Raw genomic sequence first — 20,411 nt, forward strand, 5'->3', positions numbered from 1 at the left:
CTCTCTCCACCCTCTCTCTCTATCCCACCCTCTCTCTCTCTCCCACCCTCTCTCTCTCTCTCCCACCCTCTCTCTCTCTCCCACCCTCTCTCTCTCTCCCACCCTCTCTCTCTATCCCACCCTCTCTCTCTATCCCACCCTCTCTCTCTCACCCTCTCTCACCCTCTCTCACCCTCTCTCTCTCTCTCTCTCTCTCACCCTCTCTCTCTCTATCCCACCCTCCCTCTCTCACCCTCGCTATCTCACCTTCCCTCTCTCTCTCTCCCCCGCCCTCTCTCTCTCTCTATCCCACCCTCTCTCGCTCTCACCCTCTCACCCTCTCTCTATCCCACCCTCTCCCTCCCTTTCTATCCCACCGTCCCTCTCTCTCTCTCTATCCCACCCTCTCTCTCTATCCCACCCTCTCACCCTCCCTCCCTCTATCCCTCCCTCCCCTATCCCTCCCTCTCTCTCTCTCTCTCTCTCTCCCACCCTCCATCTCTCCCACCCTCTCTCTCTCTCGCTATCCCACCCTCTCTCCCTCTCTCTCTATCCCACCCTCTCTCTCTCTCTCTCTCTCTCTCTCTCTCTCTCTCTATCCCACCCTCTCTCTCTATCCCACCCTCTCTCTCTATCCCACCCTCTCTCTCTATCCCACCCTCTCTCTCTCTATCCCACCCTCTCTCTCTCTCACCTTCTCTCACCCTCTCTCTCTATCCCACCCTCTCCCTCCCTCTCTATCCCACCGTCCCTCTCTCTCTCTCTCTCTCTCTCTCTATCCCACCCTCTCCCTCTATCCCACCCTCTCACCCTCCCTCCCTCTATCCCTCCCTCCCTCTCTCTCTCCCCTCCCTCTATCCCACCCTCCCCCTCTCTCCCACCCTCCATCTCTCCCACCCTCCCTCCCTCTCTCCCTCTCGCTCTCTCTCTATCCCACCCCTCGCTCTCTCTCTATCCCACCCTCTCTCTCTCTCTCTCCCTCTCTCTCTATCCCACCCTCTCTCCCTCTCTCTCTATCCCACCCTCTCTCCCTCTCTCTCTATCCCACCCTCTCTCTCTCCCACCCTCTCTCTCTCTCTCACCCTCTCTCTCTCTCTCTCTCTCTCCCACCCTCTCTCTCTCTCTATCCCACCCTCTCTCTCTCTATCCCACCCTCTCTCTCTCTCTCTATCCCACCCTCTCTCTCACCTTCCCTCTCTCTCCCTCTCTCGCTATCTCACCTTCCCTCTCTCTCCCTCTCTCGCTATCTCACCTTCCCTCTCTCTCCCTCTCTCGCTATCTCACCTTCTCTCTCCCTCTCTCGCTATCTCACCTTCTCTCTCCCTCTCTCGCTATCTCACCTTCTCTCTCCCTCTCTCGCTATCTCACCTTCTCTCTCCCTCTCTCGCTATCTCACCTTCTCTCCCTCTCTCGCTATCTCACCTTCTCTCTCCCTCTCTCGCTATCTCACCTTCTCTATCCCTATCTCACCTTCTCTCTCCCTCTCTCGCTATCTCACCTTCTCTCTCCCTCTCTCGCTATCTCACCTTCTCTCTCCCTCTCTCGCTATCTCACCTTCTCTCTCCCTCTCTCGCTATCTCACCTTCTCTCTCCCTCTCTCGCTATCTCACCTTCTCTCTCGCTATCTCACCTTCTCTCTCCCTCTCTCGCTATCTCACCTTCTCTCTCCCTCTCTCGCTATCTCACCTTCTCTCTCCCTCTCTCGCTATCTCACCTTCTCTCTCCCTCTCTCACCATCTATCTCACCATCTCACCCTCTCTCTCTCTATCCCTCTATCCCACCCTCTCTCTCTCTCTCTTTCTCTCTCTCTCTTACCCGGTGCGTGCAAAGTTAGCCCAGTATCTCATCATGCGTCGGCTCAGTTTCTCCTCCTCGGCTGTGTAGTTGAGTCTCTTCTCCAGTGGCATGCCGAACACAAACTCTATCTCGTAACCATGGATAACGCCCATCCACCCAGGCCACGCCAGGTTAGACGCACGGTGGTCAAACAGGTACAGGTACACTCCACCTATAGAGTTCGGGGTAGAGCATACAATAAAATAGGAGACCAGAATGAATCCATGACCAAGATGGCTGCCTAGAGCTATGCAGGACTATGACATCAACCACTCTGGTGTATCATACTTTATATCTGTAACAGGCAAACAGGTACACTCCACCTGCGATCAATGGAGGGATAGGAGAGGCAATGGTAGAGCATGGTGCTTGTAACACCAGAGTAGTGGGTTTGATTCCTGGTACCACTCATACGTCAAATGTATGCATGCATGGCTGTAAGTCGCTTTGGATAAAAATGTCTGCTAAATGGCATATATTATATTATAACACAGTACTTTGAGTTAGACTTTTTGTTTGAACAACACAACAATACATTATGAGTGAAATAGTCTTCCTTCCAAAAAAATGTCAATTAAGCATGTTAAAAAAAAACATCTTTCTGTGTTGGAATGGAGTGGGCGTATAGATACACACGGCGAGGCTTAACGTGACCATGGTGGGCGTATAGATACACACGGCGAGGCTTAACGTAACCATGGTGGGCGTATAGATACACACGGCGAGGCTTAACGTGACCATGGTGGGCGTATAGATACACACGGCGAGGCTTAACGTGACCATGGTGGGCGTATAGATACACACGGCGAGGCTTAACGTGACCATGGTGGGCGTATAGATACACACGGCGAGGCTTAACGTGACCATGGTGGGCGTATAGATACACACGGCGAGGCTTAACGTGACCATGGTGGGCGTATAGATACACACGGCGAGGCTTAACGTGACCATGGTGGGCGTATAGATACACACGGCGAGGCTTAACGTGACCATGGTGGGCGTATAGATACACACGGCGAGGCTTAACGTGACCATGGTGGGCGTATAGATACACACGGCGAGGCTTAACGTGACCATGGTGGGCGTATAGATACACACGGCGAGGCTTAACGTGACCATGGTGGGCGTATAGATACACACGGCGAGGCTTAACGTGACCATGGTGGGCGTATAGATACACACGGCGAGGCTTAACGTGACCATGGTGGGCGTATAGATACACACGGCGAGGCTTAACGTGACCATGGTGGGCGTATAGATACACACGGCGAGGCTTAACGTGACCATGGTGGGCGTATAGATACACACGGCGAGGCTTAACGTGACCATGGTGGGCGTATAGATACACACGGCGAGGCTTAACGTGACCATGTCCCCGAGGAGGGTACAGACACAGTTTACTCCCTTCACTCCCATGTTAAATTTCCTACTTTACTCATAACCCAACCACGTCTGAATTATTGTTTTTTGATCATTCTATGAACATTTTGTACATGGTTGGTCATTTTTAAGATACTTTCATGTCGTCTTTTAAAATCAACAAACTATATCATACCTAAAAACACTGATTCTAACTGTAAAAATGTTAGCGTGAACAGATGTATATTCCATGCGACAGTTTGTCACGATTATCAGCCAAACAGCCAATTCCAATGGACTTTCTTCAGCTAGCTAACGATAGCTGACTAACCCTGCTTTCATAGATGCCGACAAGCTGCTGTGTACCGTTTTGTTTGAACAATAGCAGGAGAAATGACCGCCAAATTAAGTTTCATCAACTGCCCGAGGACCAGGTTAGACGAACCTCATGGTTTCAGGCTATACGACCCAATGATGATGGAAAGCTGTTGGCTCCGGTTACTCAATAAATTGGTGTGTTTCGAAGCACTTCACTCACAGTAAGTCGCTAGCTAATACTTGTTTGTATCTAACTAGCTATGTGTATTGCCTGTGTAACCCTGGAGATTCCACCATGTAGGTGTAGATATCACCATAGTCTACTAAGGTGGTCTCCCCAGCTGGTCTCCAGCAAGATGAAAGGACATATAGTCAAGCCAACAAGAATCAACTTTTCTAGATACCGAGACTTCAGACAAAGACAGGAAGCAGTTACGCGGCATGTCTAAGACTAGCAAATTAGATCCAGATTAATTTCTCTCACTAGACTGCCAGCTAATGTCAGTTAAACGGGGAGAAAAAGATAGCGGTAAACAAACAGGGACGTCAGTATAATGTGACAGCTTTACTGTCAGTATAATGTGACAGCTTTACTGTCAGTATAATGTGACAGCTTTACTGTCAGTATAATGTGACAGCTTTACTGTCAGTATAATGTGACAGCTTTACTGTCAGTATAATGTGACAGCTTTACTGTCAGTATAATGTAACAGTGTTAGCAGGTCAGTATAATGTGACAGTGTTAGCAGGTCAGTATAATGTAACAGTGTTAGCAGGTCAGTATAATGTAACAGTGTTAGCAGGTCAGTGTAATGTAACACTGTTAGCAGGTCAGTATAATGTGACAGTGTTAGCAGGTCAGTATAATGTGACAGTGTTAGCAGGTCAGTATAATGTGACAGTTTTACTGTCAGTATAATGTGACAGCTTTACTGTCAGTATAATGTGACAGTGTTAGCAGGTCAGTATAATGTGACAGTGTTAGCAGGTCAGTATAATGTGACAGCTTTACTGTCAGTATAATGTGACAGTGTTAGCAGGTCAGTATAATGTGACAGTTTTACTGTCAGTGTTAGCAGGTCAGTATAATGTGACAGTGTTAGCAGGTCAGTATAATGTGACAGTGTTAGCAGGTCAGTATAATGTGACAGTGTTAGCAGGTCAGTATAACGTGACAGTGTTAGCAGGTCAGTATAACGTGACAGTGTTAGCAGGTCAGTATAACGTGACAGTGTTAGCAGGTCAGTATAATGTGTCAGTGTTAGCAGGTCAGTATAATGTGACAGTGTTAGCAGGTCAGTATAATGTGACAGTGTTAGCAGGTCAGTATAATGTAACAGTGTTAGCAGGTCAGTATAATGTGACAGTGTTAGCAGGTCAGTATAATGTGACAGTGTTAGCAGGTCAGTATAATGTGACAGTGTTAGCAGGTCAGTATAATGTAACACTGTTAGCAGGTCAGTATAATGTAACAGTGTTAGCAGGTCAGTATAATGTGACAGTGTTAGCAGGTCAGTATAATGTGACAGTGTAAGCAGGTCAGTATAATGTGACAGTGTTAGCATGTCAGTACAATGTAACAGTGTTAGCAGGTCAGTATAATGTAACAGTGTTAGCAGGTCAGTATAATGTGACAGTGTTAGCAGGTCAGTGTAATGTAACAGTGTTAGCAGGTCAGTGTAATGTAACAGTGTTAGCAGGTCAGTATAATGTGACAGTGTTAGCAGGTCAGTATAATGTGACAGTGTAAGCAGGTCAGTATAATGTGACAGTGTTAGCATGTCAGTACAATGTAACAGTGTTAGCAGGTCAGTATAATGTAACAGTGTTAGCAGGTCAGTATAATGTGACAGTGTTAGCAGGTCAGTATAACGTGACAGTGTTAGCAGGTCAGTATAATGTGACAGTGTTAGCAGGTCAGTATAATGTAACAGTGTTAGCAGGTCAGTATAATGTGACAGTGTTAGCAGGTCAGTATAATGTGACAGTGTTAGCAGGTCAGTATAATGTGACAGTGTTAGCAGGTCAGTATAATGTGACAGTGTTAGCAGGTCAGTATAATGTGACAGTGTTAGCAGGTCAGTATAATGTGACAGTGTTAGCAGGTCAGTATAATGTGACAGTGTTAGCAGGTCAGTATAATGTAACAGTGTTAGCAGGTCAGTATAATGTAACAGTGTTAGCAGGTCAGTATAATGTGACAGTGTTAGCAGGTCAGTATAATGTGACAGTGTTAGCAGGTCAGTATAATGTGACAGTGTTAGCAGGTCAGTATAATGTGACAGCTTTACTGTCAGTATAATGTGACAGTGTTAGCAGGTCAGTATAATGTGACAGTGTTAGCAGGTCAGTATAATGTAACAGTGTTAGCAGGTCAGTATAATGTGACAGTGTTAGCAGGTCAGTATAATGTGACAGTGTTAGCAGGTCAGTATAATGTGACAGTGTTAGCAGGTCAGTATAATGTGACAGCTTTACTGTCAGTATAATGTGACAGTGTTAGCAGGTCAGTATAATGTGTCAGTGTTAGCAGGTCAGTATAATGTGACAGTGTTAGCAGGTCAGTATAATGTAACAGTGTTAGCAGGTCAGTATAATGTGACAGTGTTAGCAGGTCAGTATAATGTGACAGTGTTAGCAGGTCAGTATAATGTGACAGCTTTACTGTCAGTATAATGTGACAGTGTTAGCAGGTCAGTATAATGTGACAGTGTTAGCAGGTCAGTATAATGTAACAGTGTTAGCAGGTCAGTATAATGTGACAGTGTTAGCAGGTCAGTATAATGTGACAGTGTTAGCAGGTCAGTATAATGTGACAGTGTTAGCAGGTCAGTATAATGTGACAGTGTTAGCAGGTCAGTATAATGGGACTGTTTTACTGTCAGTATAATGTGACAGTGTTAGCAGGTCAGTATAATGTAACAGTGTTAGCAGGTCAGTATAATGTGTCAGTGTTAGCAGGTCAGTATAATGTGACAGTGTTAGCAGGTCAGTATAATGTGACAGTGTTAGCAGGTCAGTATAATGTGACAGTGTTAGCAGGTCAGTATAATGTAACAGTGTTAGCAGGTCAGTATAATGGGACTGTTTTACTGTCAGTATAATGTGACAGAGTTAGCAGGTCAGTATAATGTAACAGTGTTAGCAGGTCAGTATAATGTGACAGTGTTAGCAGGTCAGTATAATGTGACAGTGTTAGCAGGTCAGTATAATGTGACAGTGTTAGCAGGTCAGTATAATGTGACAGTGTTAGCAGGTCAGTATAATGGGACTGTTTTACTGTCAGTATAATGTGACAGTGTTAGCAGGTCAGTATAATGTAACAGTGTTAGCAGGTCAGTATAATGGGACTGTTTTACTGTCAGTATAATGTGACAGTGTTAGCAGGTCAGTATAACGTGACAGTGTTAGCAGGTCAGTATAATGTGACAGTGTTAGCAGGTCAGTATAATGTGACAGTGTTAGCAGGTCAGTATAATGTGACAGTGTTAGCAGGTCAGTATAATGTGACAGTGTTAGCAGGTCAGTATAATGTGACAGTGTTAGCAGGTCAGTATAACGTGACAGTGTTAGCAGGTCAGTATAACGTGACAGTGTTAGCAGGTCAGTATAATGTGACAGTGTTAGCAGGTCAGTATAATGTGACAGTGTTAGCAGGTCAGTATAATGTGACAGTGTTAGCAGGTCAGTATAATGTGACAGTGTTAGCAGGTCAGTATAATGTGACAGTGTTAGCAGGTCAGTATAATGTGACAGTGTTAGCAGGTCAGTATAATGTGACAGTGTTAGCAGGTCAGTATAATGTGACAGTGTTAGCAGGTCAGTATAATGTAACAGTGTTAGCAGGTCAGTATAATGTGACAGTTTTACTGTCAGTGTTAGCAGGTCAGTATAATGTGACAGTGTTAGCAGGTCAGTATAATGTGACAGTGTTAGCAGGTCAGTATAATGTGACAGCTTTACTGTCAGTATAATGTGACAGCTTTACTGTCAGTATAATGTGACAGCTTTACTGTCAGTATAATGTGACAGCTTTACTGTCAGAATAATGTGACAGCTTTACTGTCAGTATAATGTGACAGTGTTAGCAGGTCAGTATAATGTGACAGTGTTAGCAGGTCAGTATAATGTGACAGTGTTAGCAGGTCAGTATAATGTGACAGTGTTAGCAGGTCAGTATAATGCGACAGTGTTAGCAGGTCAGTATAATGTGACAGTGTTAGCAGGTCAGTATAATGTGACAGTGTTAGCAGGTCAGTATAATGTGACAGTTTTACTGTCAGTGTTAGCAGGTCAGTATAATGTGACAGTGTTAGCAGGTCAGTATAATGTGACAGTGTTAGCATGTCAGTATAATGTGACAGTGTTAGCAGGTCAGTATAATGTGACAGTGTTAGCAGGTCAGTATAATGTGACAGTGTTAGCAGGTCAGTATAATGTGACAGTTTTACTGTCAGTGTTAGCAGGTCAGTATAATGTGACAGTGTTAGCAGGTCAGTATAATGTGACAGTGTTAGCATGTCAGTATAATGTGACAGTGTTAGCAGGTCAGTGTAATGTAACACTGTTAGCAGGTCAGTATAATGTAACAGTGTTAGCAGGTCAGTATAATGTGACAGTGTTAGCATGTCAGTATAATGTAACAGTGTTAGCAGGTCAGTATAATGTGACAGTGTTAGCAGGTCAGTATAATGTGACAGTGTTAGCAGGTCAGTATAATGTGACAGTGTTAGCAGGTCAGTATAATGTGACAGTGTTAGCATGTCAGTATAATGTGACAGTGTTAGCATGTCAGTGTAATGTAACACTGTTAGCAGGTCAGTGTAATGTAACAGTGTTAGCAGGTCAGTATAATGTGACAGTGTTAGCAGGTCAGTATAATGTGACAGTGTTAGCAGGTCAGTATAATGTGACAGTGTTAGCAGGTCAGTATAATGTGACAGTGTTAGCAGGTCAGTATAATGTGACAGTGTTAGCATGTCAGTATAATGTAACAGTGTTAGCAGGTCAGTATAATGTGACAGTGTTAGCAGGTCAGTATAATGTGACAGTGTTAGCAGGTCAGTATAATGTGACAGTGTTAGCATGTCAGTATAATGTGACAGTGTTAGCATGTCAGTGTAATGTAACACTGTTAGCATGTCAGTGTAATGTAACAGTGTTAGCAGGTCAGTATAATGTGACAGTGTTAGCAGGTCAGTATAATGTGACAGTGTTAGCAGGTCAGTATAATGTGACAGTGTTAGCAGGTCAGTATAATGTGACAGTGTTAGCAGGTCAGTATAATGTGACAGTGTTAGCAGGTCAGTATAATGTGACAGTGTTAGCAGGTCAGTATAATGTGACAGTGTTAGCAGGTCAGTATAATGTGACAGTGTTAGCAGGTCAGTATAATGTGACAGTGTTAGCAGGTCAGTATAATGTGACAGTGTTAGCAGGTCAGTATAATGTGACAGTGTTAGCAGGTCAGTATAATGTGACAGTGTTAGCAGGTCAGTATAATGTGACAGTGTTAGCAGGTCAGTATAATGTAACAGTGTTAGCAGGTCAGTATAATGTGACAGTGTTAGCAGGTCAGTATAATGTGACAGTTTTACTGTCAGTGTTAGCAGGTCAGTATAATGTGACAGTGTTAGCAGGTCAGTATAATGTGACAGTGTTAGCAGGTCAGTATAATGTGACAGTGTTAGCATGTCAGTATAATGTAACAGTGTTAGCAGGTCAGTATAATGTAACAGTGTTAGCAGGTCAGTATAATGTGACAGTGTTAGCAGGTCAGTATAATGTGACAGTGTTAGCAGGTCAGTATAATGTGACAGTGTTAGCAGGTCAGTATAATGTGACAGTGTTAGCAGGTCAGTATAATGTGACAGTGTTAGCAGGTCAGTATAATGTGACAGTGTTAGCAGGTCAGTATAATGTGACAGTGTTAGCAGGTCAGTATAATGCGACAGTGTTAGCAGGTCAGTATAATGTGACAGTGTTAGCAGGTCAGTATAATGTGACAGTGTTAGCAGGTCAGTATAATGTGACAGTGTTAGCATGTCAGTATAATGTGACAGTGTTAGCAGGTCAGTATAATGTGACAGTGTTAGCAGGTCAGTATAATGTGACAGTGTTAGCAGGTCAGTATAATGTGACAGTGTTAGCAGGTCAGTATAATGTGACAGTTTTACTGTCAGTGTTAGCAGGTCAGTATAATGTGACAGTGTTAGCAGGTCAGTATAATGTGACAGTGTTAGCATGTCAGTATAATGTGACAGTGTTAGCAGGTCAGTGTAATGTAACACTGTTAGCAGGTCAGTATAATGTAACAGTGTTAGCATGTCAGTATAATGTGACAGTGTTAGCAGGTCAGTATAATGTGACAGTGTTAGCAGGTCAGTATAATGTGACAGTGTTAGCAGGTCAGTATAATGTGACAGTGTTAGCAGGTCAGTATAATGTGACAGTGTTAGCATGTCAGTATAATGTGACAGTGTTAGCATGTCAGTATAATGTGACAGTGTTAGCATGTCAGTGTAATGTAACACTGTTAGCAGGTCAGTGTAATGTAACAGTGTTAGCAGGTCAGTATAATGTGACAGTGTTAGCAGGTCAGTATAATGTGACAGTGTTAGCAGGTCAGTATAATGTGACAGTGTTAGCAGGTCAGTATAATGTGACAGTGTTAGCAGGTCAGTATAATGTGACAGTGTTAGCATGTCAGTATAATGTAACAGTGTTAGCAGGTCAGTATAATGTGACAGTGTTAGCAGGTCAGTATAATGTGACAGTGTTAGCAGGTCAGTATAATGTGACAGTGTTAGCATGTCAGTATAATGTGACAGTGTTAGCATGTCAGTGTAATGTAACACTGTTAGCATGTCAGTGTAATGTAACAGTGTTAGCAGGTCAGTATAATGTGACAGTGTTAGCAGGTCAGTATAATGTGACAGTGTTAGCAGGTCAGTATAATGTGACAGTGTTAGCAGGTCAGTATAATGTGACAGTGTTAGCAGGTCAGTATAATGTGACAGTGTTAGCATGTCAGTATAATGTAACAGTGTTAGCAGGTCAGTATAATGTGACAGTGTTAGCAGGTCAGTATAATGTGACAGTTTTACTGTCAGTGTTAGCAGGTCAGTATAATGTGACAGTGTTAGCAGGTCAGTATAATGTGACAGTGTTAGCAGGTCAGTATAATGTGACAGTGTTAGCAGGTCAGTATAATGTGACAGTGTTAGCAGGTCAGTATAATGTGACAGTGTTAGCAGGTCAGTATAATGTGACAGTGTTAGCAGGTCAGTATAATGTGACAGTGTTAGCAGGTCAGTATAATGTGACAGTGTTAGCAGGTCAGTATAATGTGACAGTGTTAGCAGGTCAGTATAATGTGACAGTGTTAGCAGGTCAGTATAATGTGACAGTGTTAGCAGGTCAGTATAATGTGACAGTGTTAGCAGGTCAGTATAATGTGACTGTTTTACTGTCAGTGTTAGCAGGTCAGTATAATGTGACAGTGTTAGCAGGTCAGTATAATGTGACAGTGTTAGCAGGTCAGTATAATGTGACAGTGTTAGCAGGTCAGTATAATGTGACAGTGTTAGCAGGTCAGTATAATGTGACAGTTTTACTGTCAGTGTTAGCAGGTCAGTATAATGTGACAGTGTTAGCAGGTCAGTATAATGTAACAGTGTTAGCATGTCAGTATAATGTAACAGTGTTAGCAGGTCAGTATAATGTGACAGTGTTAGCAGGTCAGTATAATGTGACAGTGTTAGCAGGTCAGTATAATGTGACAGTGTTAGCAGGTCAGTATAATGTGACAGTGTTAGCAGGTCAGTATAATGTGACAGTGTTAGCAGGTCAGTATAACGTGACAGTGTTAGCAGGTCAGTATAATGTGACAGTGTTAGCAGGTCAGTATAATGTGACAGTGTTAGCAGGTCAGTATAATGTGACAGTGTTAGCAGGTCAGTATAATGTGACAGTTTTACTGTCAGTGTTAGCAGGTCAGTATAATGTGACAGTGTTAGCAGGTCAGTATAATGTGACAGCGTTAGCAGGTCAGTATAATGTGACAGTGTTAGCAGGTCAGTATAATGTGACAGTGTTAGCATGTCAGTATAATGCGACAGTGTTAGCAGGTCAGTATAATGCGACAGTGTTAGCAGGTCAGTATAATGTGACAGTGTTAGCAGGTCAGTATAATGTGACAGTGTTAGCAGGTCAGTATAATGTGACAGTGTTAGCAGGTCAGTATAATGTGACAGTGTTAGCAGGTCAGTATAATGTGACAGTTTTACTGTCAGTGTTAGCAGGTCAGTATAATGTGACAGTGTTAGCAGGTCAGTATAATGTGACAGTGTTAGCAGGTCAGTATAATGTGACAGTTTTACTGTCAGTGTTAGCAGGTCAGTATAATGTGACAGTGTTAGCAGGTCAGTATAATGTGACAGTGTTAGCAGGTCAGTATAATGTGACAGTGTTAGCAGGTCAGTATAATGTGACAGCTTTACTGTCAGTATAATGTGACAGCTTTACTGTCAGTATAATGTGACAGCTTTACTGTCAGTATAATGTGACAGCTTTACTGTCAGTATAATGTGACAGCTTTACTGTCAGAATAATGTGACAGCTTTACTGTCAGTATAATGTGACAGTGTTAGCAGGTCAGTATAATGTGACAGTGTTAGCAGGTCAGTATAACGTGACAGTGTTAGCAGGTCAGTATAACGTGACAGTGTTAGCAGGTCAGTATAATGTGACAGTTTTACTGTCAGTGTTAGCAGGTCAGTATAATGTGACAACTTTACGGTCAGTATAATGTGACAGTGTTAGCAGGTCAGTATAATGTGACAGTGTTAGCATGTCAGTATAATGTGTCAGTGTTAGCAGGTCAGTATAATGTGACAGTGTTAGCAGGTCAGTATAATGTGACAGTGTTAGCAGGTCAGTATAATGTGACAGTGTTAGCAGGTCAGTGTAATGTAACACTGTTAGCAGGTCAGTATAATGTGACAGTTTTACTGTCAGTGTTAGCAGGTCAGTATAATGTGACAGTGTTAGCAGGTCAGTATAATGTGACAGTGTTAGCAGGTCAGTATAATGTAACAGTGTTAGCAGGTCAGTATAATGTGACAGTGTTAGCAGGTCAGTATAATGTGACAGTGTTAGCAGGTCAGTGTAATGTAACAGTGTTAGCAGGTCAGTGTAATGTAACACTGTTAGCAGGTCAGTATAATGTGACAGTGTTAGCAGGTCAGTGTAATGTAACACTGTTGGCAGGTCAGTATAATGTAACAGTGTTAGCAGGTCAGTATAATGTGACAGTGTTAGCAGGTCAGTATAATGTGACAGTGTTAGCAGGTCAGTGTAATGTAACACTGTTAGCAGGTCAGTATAATGTAACAGTGTTAGCAGGTCAGTATAATGTGACAGTGTTAGCATGTCAGTGTAATGTAACACTGTTAGCAGGTCAGTATAATGTGACAGTGTTAGCAGGTCAGTATAATGTGACAGTGTTAGCAGGTCAGTATAATGTGACAGTGTTAGCAGGTCAGTATAATGTGACAGTGTTAGCAGGTCAGTATAATGTGACAGTGTTAGCAGGTCAGTATAATGGGACAGTGTTAGCAGGTCAGTATAATGTGACAGTGTTAGCAGGTCAGTATAATGTGACAGTGTTAGCAGGTCAGTATAATGGGACTGTTTTACTGTCAGTGTTAGCATACGTATCATGCAAATAATTTGTTGTTGTGACAGCCAAGTATGTGAATAACAATGTGTGACGCTGCTGAAAACGTTTATTGAAATGACATAAGTGTCAGTAGTTTGCTTAGGATGATGCCAAATCTAGTCTAATTACATGGGATTACTCTACTCGGGGGCGTGGTCACCTTAAGTCAAGCCGGTATCAAAAATATTAATGTGAGTAGTTGAGGGTTAAAAAAAATGCAAAAATTCTCACATTTTCGCTTTGCCACAAATAAGAGTATAGTATGAGCCAACAACATTATTTGGGTATGAGTTAACAGAATTTGAACTTTTAAAAGTAAGATTTTCACTGAACAGTTACTTTAAAAACCAACCAGACATTAAACAACATATTTGAAAAAACATTTGTGAACAATTCTTACTTTGTGAGTTCCCGTCCTTGGTCATGGCCCCAGCGTTGCCCGCCTGTTGTCCATTGTTGGCACCCAGGTTAGGGTGGAGCTGGGAGTAGGTCCTGGCAAACTGCTGCAGAGGGCAGATGACATTATGGTCTCCGACCACGTCATCCAGGGAGTCTCGGTTCTTCACTCCATTGTTCTCATCAAACCAGTCAGTGTACTGTAACACAAAATTTATTAGACTGGTATTCAAACCGGAGACCTTGATACAACACAACTTTATTAGACTGGTATTCAAACCGGGGACCTTCATACAACACAACTTTATTTGACTGGTATTCAAACCGGAGACCTTGATACAACACAACTTTATTTGACTGGTATTCAAACCGGGGACCTTCATACAAAGCAACTTTATTAGACTACTTGATTCACTAATCACATACATCCAGCAACCCTCAAGGTGCCAGATCAATTTCCGCTTTTTTACAGAGCCCGGCTTAACCTGGGTTTCTAACCAGCAACCTTTTGGCTACAGGTCCACCTCCTTATCCTGCTGGTCCGCCTACCTGCAGCACCACAGCCTCCTGGCCGATTTCGTTGGCATGCGGGACACTCAGCTTCACGCTCTCCAGGAAGTCCTCACGGGAGATCAATGACTCGTTGTCCTATGGAGGGCCAATGAAAGATTAGGGTGCAATTGTATTAGTGTCATTGGAACGCACACACAAAATATAATAATATGCACTAAAACAAACAGTAGGTGTACTGGCATACATGATTGGTCCTTTAAACCTTCTGTATAACATATAGTATGCATGTATATTGTTCTGTATGTAACATATAGTATGCATGTATATTGTTCTGTATGTAACATATTGTATGTATGTATATTGTTCCCTATGTAACATATTGTATGTATATTGTTCCCTATGTAACATATTGTATGTATATTGTTCCCTATGTAACATATTGTATGTATATTGTTCCCTATGTAACATATTGTATGTATATTGTTCTGTATGTAACATATTGTATGTATATTGTTCTGTATGTAACATATTGTATGTATATTGTTCCCTATGTAACATATTGTATGTATATTGTTCCCTATGTAACATATTGTATGTATATTGTTCTGTATGTAACATATTGTATGTATATTGTTCCCTATGTAACATATAGCTTGGAAAATAAATAAATGCGACTCTGGATGACAACATAGTGATGGTTGTTTCCAACATTAGGGAGGTTTCCTAAAGAATTGAAATCCACTTCGTGTTTTGTTCCGTGAAACGATACTAATGACTATCGAGATACTGGTATCGTCATGGCCCAAACACACACACACACACACACACACACACACACACACTTGCTGAAGCCGGGGGCTCCGTAGAGGAGGAAGAAGGAGCCCTCGTCCTGGTTGACTCCCAGCAGGATTTGGGTGTCTTTGATGTTGCCTGATGACAGCATGGCCTCTGGGTTGTCAGGAAGGACCACGCCATCGATGACCGGCACAAAGGAGAAACGGAAGATGGCCGACCATGGCATGACCTGGGAAAGAAAGGTAAATAATATCAAATAAACCATAGGGACCCTATTCACTAGAACTGTACTACTTATTCATGATCAAATATAAATGTCAACACAAAACCAACACAAAGACTCTTTATTTCTCTATTTAGCCTAATTTATATCACATTCCTCCAATATCTAAAATATAAACGTCAAATAAAGTGTAAATGCACACAAACAAACATTTTAAAGTAAAATAAACATATATACACACAAAGGTAAACATAAATGCAAAGCTTTATACAAAATGAAAAAGCTTTGTGTAAAACGGAAATATTAAAAGGTAAAACATGAATTTCAAACTTTCCGTAAGATGTAAAAATGTACGTAACACAGCAATGTAAATGACCTGCCACTCCTGGTCGATGAGGTCCTGGGGGGGCTTGTTACGGAGACAGTCCACCAGCTCTGTGTCGTTACCCCCAGAGGGACAGCCCACCAGTTTCCCCAACATGGCAGCTCTCCGCTGGGCTTCAGCGGGCGTAACAGTGGCCCAGGGACAGTTGGGGACTCCACTCTGGAGGATGGCTCGGGTGAAGGTGGGGCGGCTGTCTGGAGACAGGAGGTGTATTCCCACAGAGACTGCTCCTGCACTCTCCCCAAAGATGGTCACCTACGAGTAGTAGTAGTTCATAATATTAATATTGAATTTGTAGAGAGCATCTCCCAAGCACGCATGCATGAACGCACACACACACACAAACTCTTTGTTATCATTACCTGCTTGGGGTTGCCCCCGAAGATATGTATGTTATTCTGGATCCACTGGAGGGCCATACGTTGGTCTAGAAGCCCCACATTCCCAGGGGCCTCCGAAGAGCCAGGAAGAGCCAGGAAACCAAAGGCCCCAACACGGTAGTTCATGGACACCACCACCACCTTCTCAGAGTGGGCCAGGTAACGTCCATCATACACATCCAGGGACGAGGAGCCACTGTAGAACAATACAAATCAATATAACATTATTGTCCATATGTTACATGGAACAATGGAACTTTGTCTCTGGATAGAGAGCACGTTGTCTTTTGTTCATTTATCAATCAGATATCACACACACCAAGCACCCCTGGATGGAGAGCATGTTGTGCCTTGCACAAGGGCACAATTGTAGTTAAGGGATTGTTGTTAGGATGTGAACCCAGAAGCCCTCTAGTTGCAAGATCAAACCCTCCAGTTACAGGGCCATCTGCTTAGCACACTGGGCTACCTACCTGTAGAAGCCTCCACCGTAGATCCACACCATCACGGTGAGGTTGTGAGGTCTGGGGGAGGTTGGTACCCAGACGTTGAGGTATAGGCAGTCCTCACTCATCTCCCTGTTGGAATCAGATCAAATCAAACTGGATTTAGTGAACAAATCCATTTAAAATCACAAAAACACACTTTACCGTAAAGTAATGAAAGGAAGTAAAAGAGAATAAATAACATGAAAACCAAACGTCCCAAATACCCCGTTTCCTACATAGTGCACTACACGGACAAGTTCTGGCCTGGTTTAGATCTTATCTGTCGGAAAGATATCAGTTTGTCTCTGTGAATGGCTTGTCCTCTGACAAATCAACTGTAAATTTCGATCATCCTATTTTTCCAACTTAATTGAGGAAAATCAGAACAATCCTAAATGTTTTTTTGATACTGTCGCAAAGCTAACTAAAAAGCAACATTCCCCAAGTGAGGATGGCTTTCACTTCAGCAGTAATAAATTCATGAACTTCTTTGAGGAAATAATCATGATTATTAGAAAACAAATTATGGACTCTTCTTTAAATCTGTGCATTCCTTCAAAGCTCAGTTGTCCTGAGTCTGCACAACTCTGCCAGGACCTAGGATCAAGAGAGACAAGTGTTTTAGTACTACATCTCTTGACAAAATTATGAAAATAATCATGGCCTCTAAACCTTCAAGATGCATACTGGGCCCTATTTCAACTAAACTACTGAAAGAGCTGCTTCCTGTGCTTGGCCCTCCTATGTTGAACATAATAAATGGCTCTCTATCCACCGGATGTATACAAAACACTAAAAGTGGCAGTAATAAAGCCTCTTGAAAAAGCCAAACCTTGATCCAGAAAATATAAAAAACTATCGGCCTATATCGAATCCTCCATTCCTCTCAAAATGTTTAGAAAAGGCTGTTGCGCAGCAACTCACTGCCTTCCTGAAGACAATTTATACGAAATGCTTCAGTCTGGTTTTAGACCCCACCATAGCACTGAGACTGCACTTGTGAAGGTGGTAAATTACTTTTTAATGGCATCAGACCGAGGCTCTGTATCTGTCCTCGTGCTCCTAGACCTTAGTGCTGCTTTTGATATCATCGATCACCACATTCTTTTGGAGAGATTGTAAACCCAAATTGGTCTACAGGGACAAGTTCTGAAAGATATCAGTTTGTCTCTGTGAATGGCTTGTCCTCTGACTAATCAACTGTACATTTTGGTGTTCCTCAAGGTTCCGTTTTAGGACCACTATTGTTTTCACTATATATTTTACCTCTTGGGGATGTCATTTGAAACCATAATGTTAACTTTCACTGCTATGCGGATGGATGACACACAGCTGGACATTTCAATGAAACATGGTGAAGCCCCAAAATTGCCCTCGCTAGAAGCCTGTGTTTCAGACATAAGGAAGTGGATGGCTGCAAACTTTCTAATTTTAAACTTGGTCAAAACAGAGATGCTTGTTGTAGGTCTCAAGAAACAAAGAGATATTCTGTTGAATCTGACAATTAATCTTAATGGTTTACAGTCGTCTCAAATCAAACTGAAGGACCTCGGTGTTACTCTGGACCCTGTTCTCTCTTTTGACGAACATCTTTGTCCAAAGATTATGCAGAAAAATGAATCCATGCTTTTGTTACTTCTAGGTTAGACTACTGCAATGCTCTACTTTCCGGCTATCTGGACAAAGCACTAAATAAACTTCAGTTAGTGCTAAATACAGCTGCTAGAATCCCGACTACAACCAAAGAATTTGACCATATTACTCCAGTGCAAGCCTCCCTACACTGGCTTCCTGTCAAGGCAAGGACTTATTTCAAGGTTTTACTGCTAACCTACAAATCATTACATGGGCTTGCTCCTACCTATCTCTCTGATTTGGTCCTGCCGTACATACCTACACGTACGCTACGGTTACAAGACGCAGGCCTCCTAATTGTCCCTAGAATTTCTAAGCAAACAGCTAAAGGCAGGGCTTTCTCCTATAGAGCTCAATTTTTATGGAATGGTCTGCCTACCCATGTGAGAGACGCAAACTCGGTCTCAACCTTTAAGTCTTTACCGAAGACTCATCTCTTCATTGGGTCATATGATTGAGTGTAGTCTGGGCCAGGAGTGTGAAGGAGTGTGAAGGTGAACGGAAAGGCCTCTAACCCTATAACAGGGTCTGATTCACTGGCTTACTGGTGCTCTTTCATGCCGTCCCTAGGAGGGGTGCGTCACTTGAGTGGGTTGAGTCACTGATGTGATCTTCCTGTCTGGGTTGGCACCCCCCTTGGGTTGTGCCATGTTGGAGATCTTTGTGGGCTATACTCGGCCTTGTCTCAGGATGGTAAGTTGGTGGTTGAAGATATCCCTCTAGTGGTGTGGGGGCTGTGCTGTGGCAAAGTGGATGGGGTTATATCGTTACTGTTTGGCCCTGTCCGGGGGTATCATCGGATGGGGCCACAGTGTCTCCTGACCCCTCCAGTCTCAGCCTCCAGTATTTATGCTGCAGTAGTTTATGTGTCGGGGGGCTAGGGTCAGTATGTTATATCTGGAGTACTTCTCCTGTCTTATCCGGTGTCCTGTGTGAATTTAAGTATGCTCTCTCTAATTCTCTCTTTCTTGCTCTCTCTCGGAGGACCTGAGCCCTAGGACCATGCCTCAGGACTACCTGGCATGATGACTCCTTGCTGTCCCCAGTCCACCTGGCCGTGCTGCTGCTCCAGTTTCAACTGTTCTGCCTGCGGCTATGGAATCCTGACCTATTCACCGGACGTGCTACCTGTCCCAGACCTATTATTTGACCATGCTGGTAAGTTATGAACATTTGAACATCTTGGCCATGTTCTGTTATAATCTCCACTCGGCACAGCCAGAAGAGGACTGGCCACCCCTCATAGCCTGGTTCCTCTCTAGGTTTCTTCCTAGGTTTTGGCCTTTCTAGGGAGTTTTTCCTAGCCAACGTGCTTCAACACCTGCATTGCTTGCTGTTTGGGGCTTTAGGCTGGGTTCCTGTACAGCACTTTGAGATATCAGCTGATGTACGAAGGGCTATATAAATACATTTGATTTTGAACAGAGTCCTAAGAGCCCTCGTCAAAAGTAGTGCACTAAATAGGGAATATAGTGCATTTAGGGACGCAACAAGAGGGTGTCTTAAACAATCAACCAGTTACGGTTCCACATCTCAGAACCCTGGAAAATGTCAAAGTAAATGTAAACCTGTTCGGGTTCCACATCTCAGATCCTTGGAACCCGGGGAAAGAGGTGTCAATGAACTGATAGCAGGCATTGGGGTAGGAGCTAGCGTCGAACACTCCCGACCACGGCTTCTTTGGCTCCGCCTTACGGAAGCGCTTCTTGCCCAGCGGGGGCTCTGCGAATGGGATGCCGAGGAAAGCAGTCACGTGACTCCTGTCGGGCGTCGGTAGGCGGATGCCGCGTAAGCTTCCTGCCCGCGTTGTCACGATGAGTTCCGGAGAGTCGCTCTGGGAACAAGAGAGTGAGGCGAGGAGCGAGAGGAAGACGGTGGAGGTCTTCATGATGTTGTTGTTTTCTGTGTTGTTTACTTCCTGGTTCTAGTTTCAGGTAGTCAGAAGTTTGTGGTCTATGTTCTGTCTTGAGTCCCTCAGATCTAGATAAAGAGAAATAGAAAAAGAGGAAGAAAGAATGAAAGATAAATATAGATATGGAAAAAGGGAGAGAGTGAGGCTTGAAAAAAGATGATATGATAGGGATTTACTAAGCGACTGCGTGAGGTTGGCTTTACAAAGACAAGGGAAAGGAAATAACTTGAAGCAATATTCAATATTGAAGGAAGACATGACACTATAGGAGTCAAATTAATCAGATTAATCAAATTAACTCAGCTGATATGGAGGCAAGGATCTCTAAAACATACACACGTGAAGTTGTAAGTTGTTGTTTAGGTTTTGCGATGTGTGGTTGCCATAGCGACATGATTAGTTTGGGATGCATTTACATTTATAACTGTCAGTTTAGTTTCCTTACATTTAGTGTTAGTTTCCTTACTTTA

General features: G+C 43.1%; 1 protein-coding gene across 1 annotated transcript in view; it reads right to left on the reverse strand.

Annotated features, from left to right (window-relative positions):
* The window catches only part of LOC135510337 (acetylcholinesterase-like), a 35,577-nt gene extending 15,580 nt beyond the window's left edge, over nucleotides 1–19,997 (reverse strand). Inside the window, exons 1-8 of the mRNA XM_064931183.1 lie at nucleotides 19,598–19,997; nucleotides 16,380–16,484; nucleotides 15,889–16,102; nucleotides 15,518–15,781; nucleotides 14,962–15,147; nucleotides 14,160–14,258; nucleotides 13,615–13,810; nucleotides 1,796–1,988 (exon numbers count right to left, since the gene is read on the reverse strand). Coding sequence (XP_064787255.1) covers nucleotides 1,796–1,988; nucleotides 13,615–13,810; nucleotides 14,160–14,258; nucleotides 14,962–15,147; nucleotides 15,518–15,781; nucleotides 15,889–16,102; nucleotides 16,380–16,484; nucleotides 19,598–19,917 — 1,577 coding nt within the window. The 5' untranslated portion in view covers nucleotides 19,918–19,997. The remainder of the gene's footprint in view (nucleotides 1–1,795; nucleotides 1,989–13,614; nucleotides 13,811–14,159; nucleotides 14,259–14,961; nucleotides 15,148–15,517; nucleotides 15,782–15,888; nucleotides 16,103–16,379; nucleotides 16,485–19,597) is intronic.
* Between the last annotated feature and the right edge of the window lie 414 nt (nucleotides 19,998–20,411).

Source organism: Oncorhynchus masou, chromosome 23 (genome assembly GCF_036934945.1).
Source record: "Oncorhynchus masou masou isolate Uvic2021 chromosome 23, UVic_Omas_1.1, whole genome shotgun sequence".
In the NCBI taxonomy this organism is placed as follows: domain Eukaryota; kingdom Metazoa; phylum Chordata; class Actinopteri; order Salmoniformes; family Salmonidae; genus Oncorhynchus; species Oncorhynchus masou.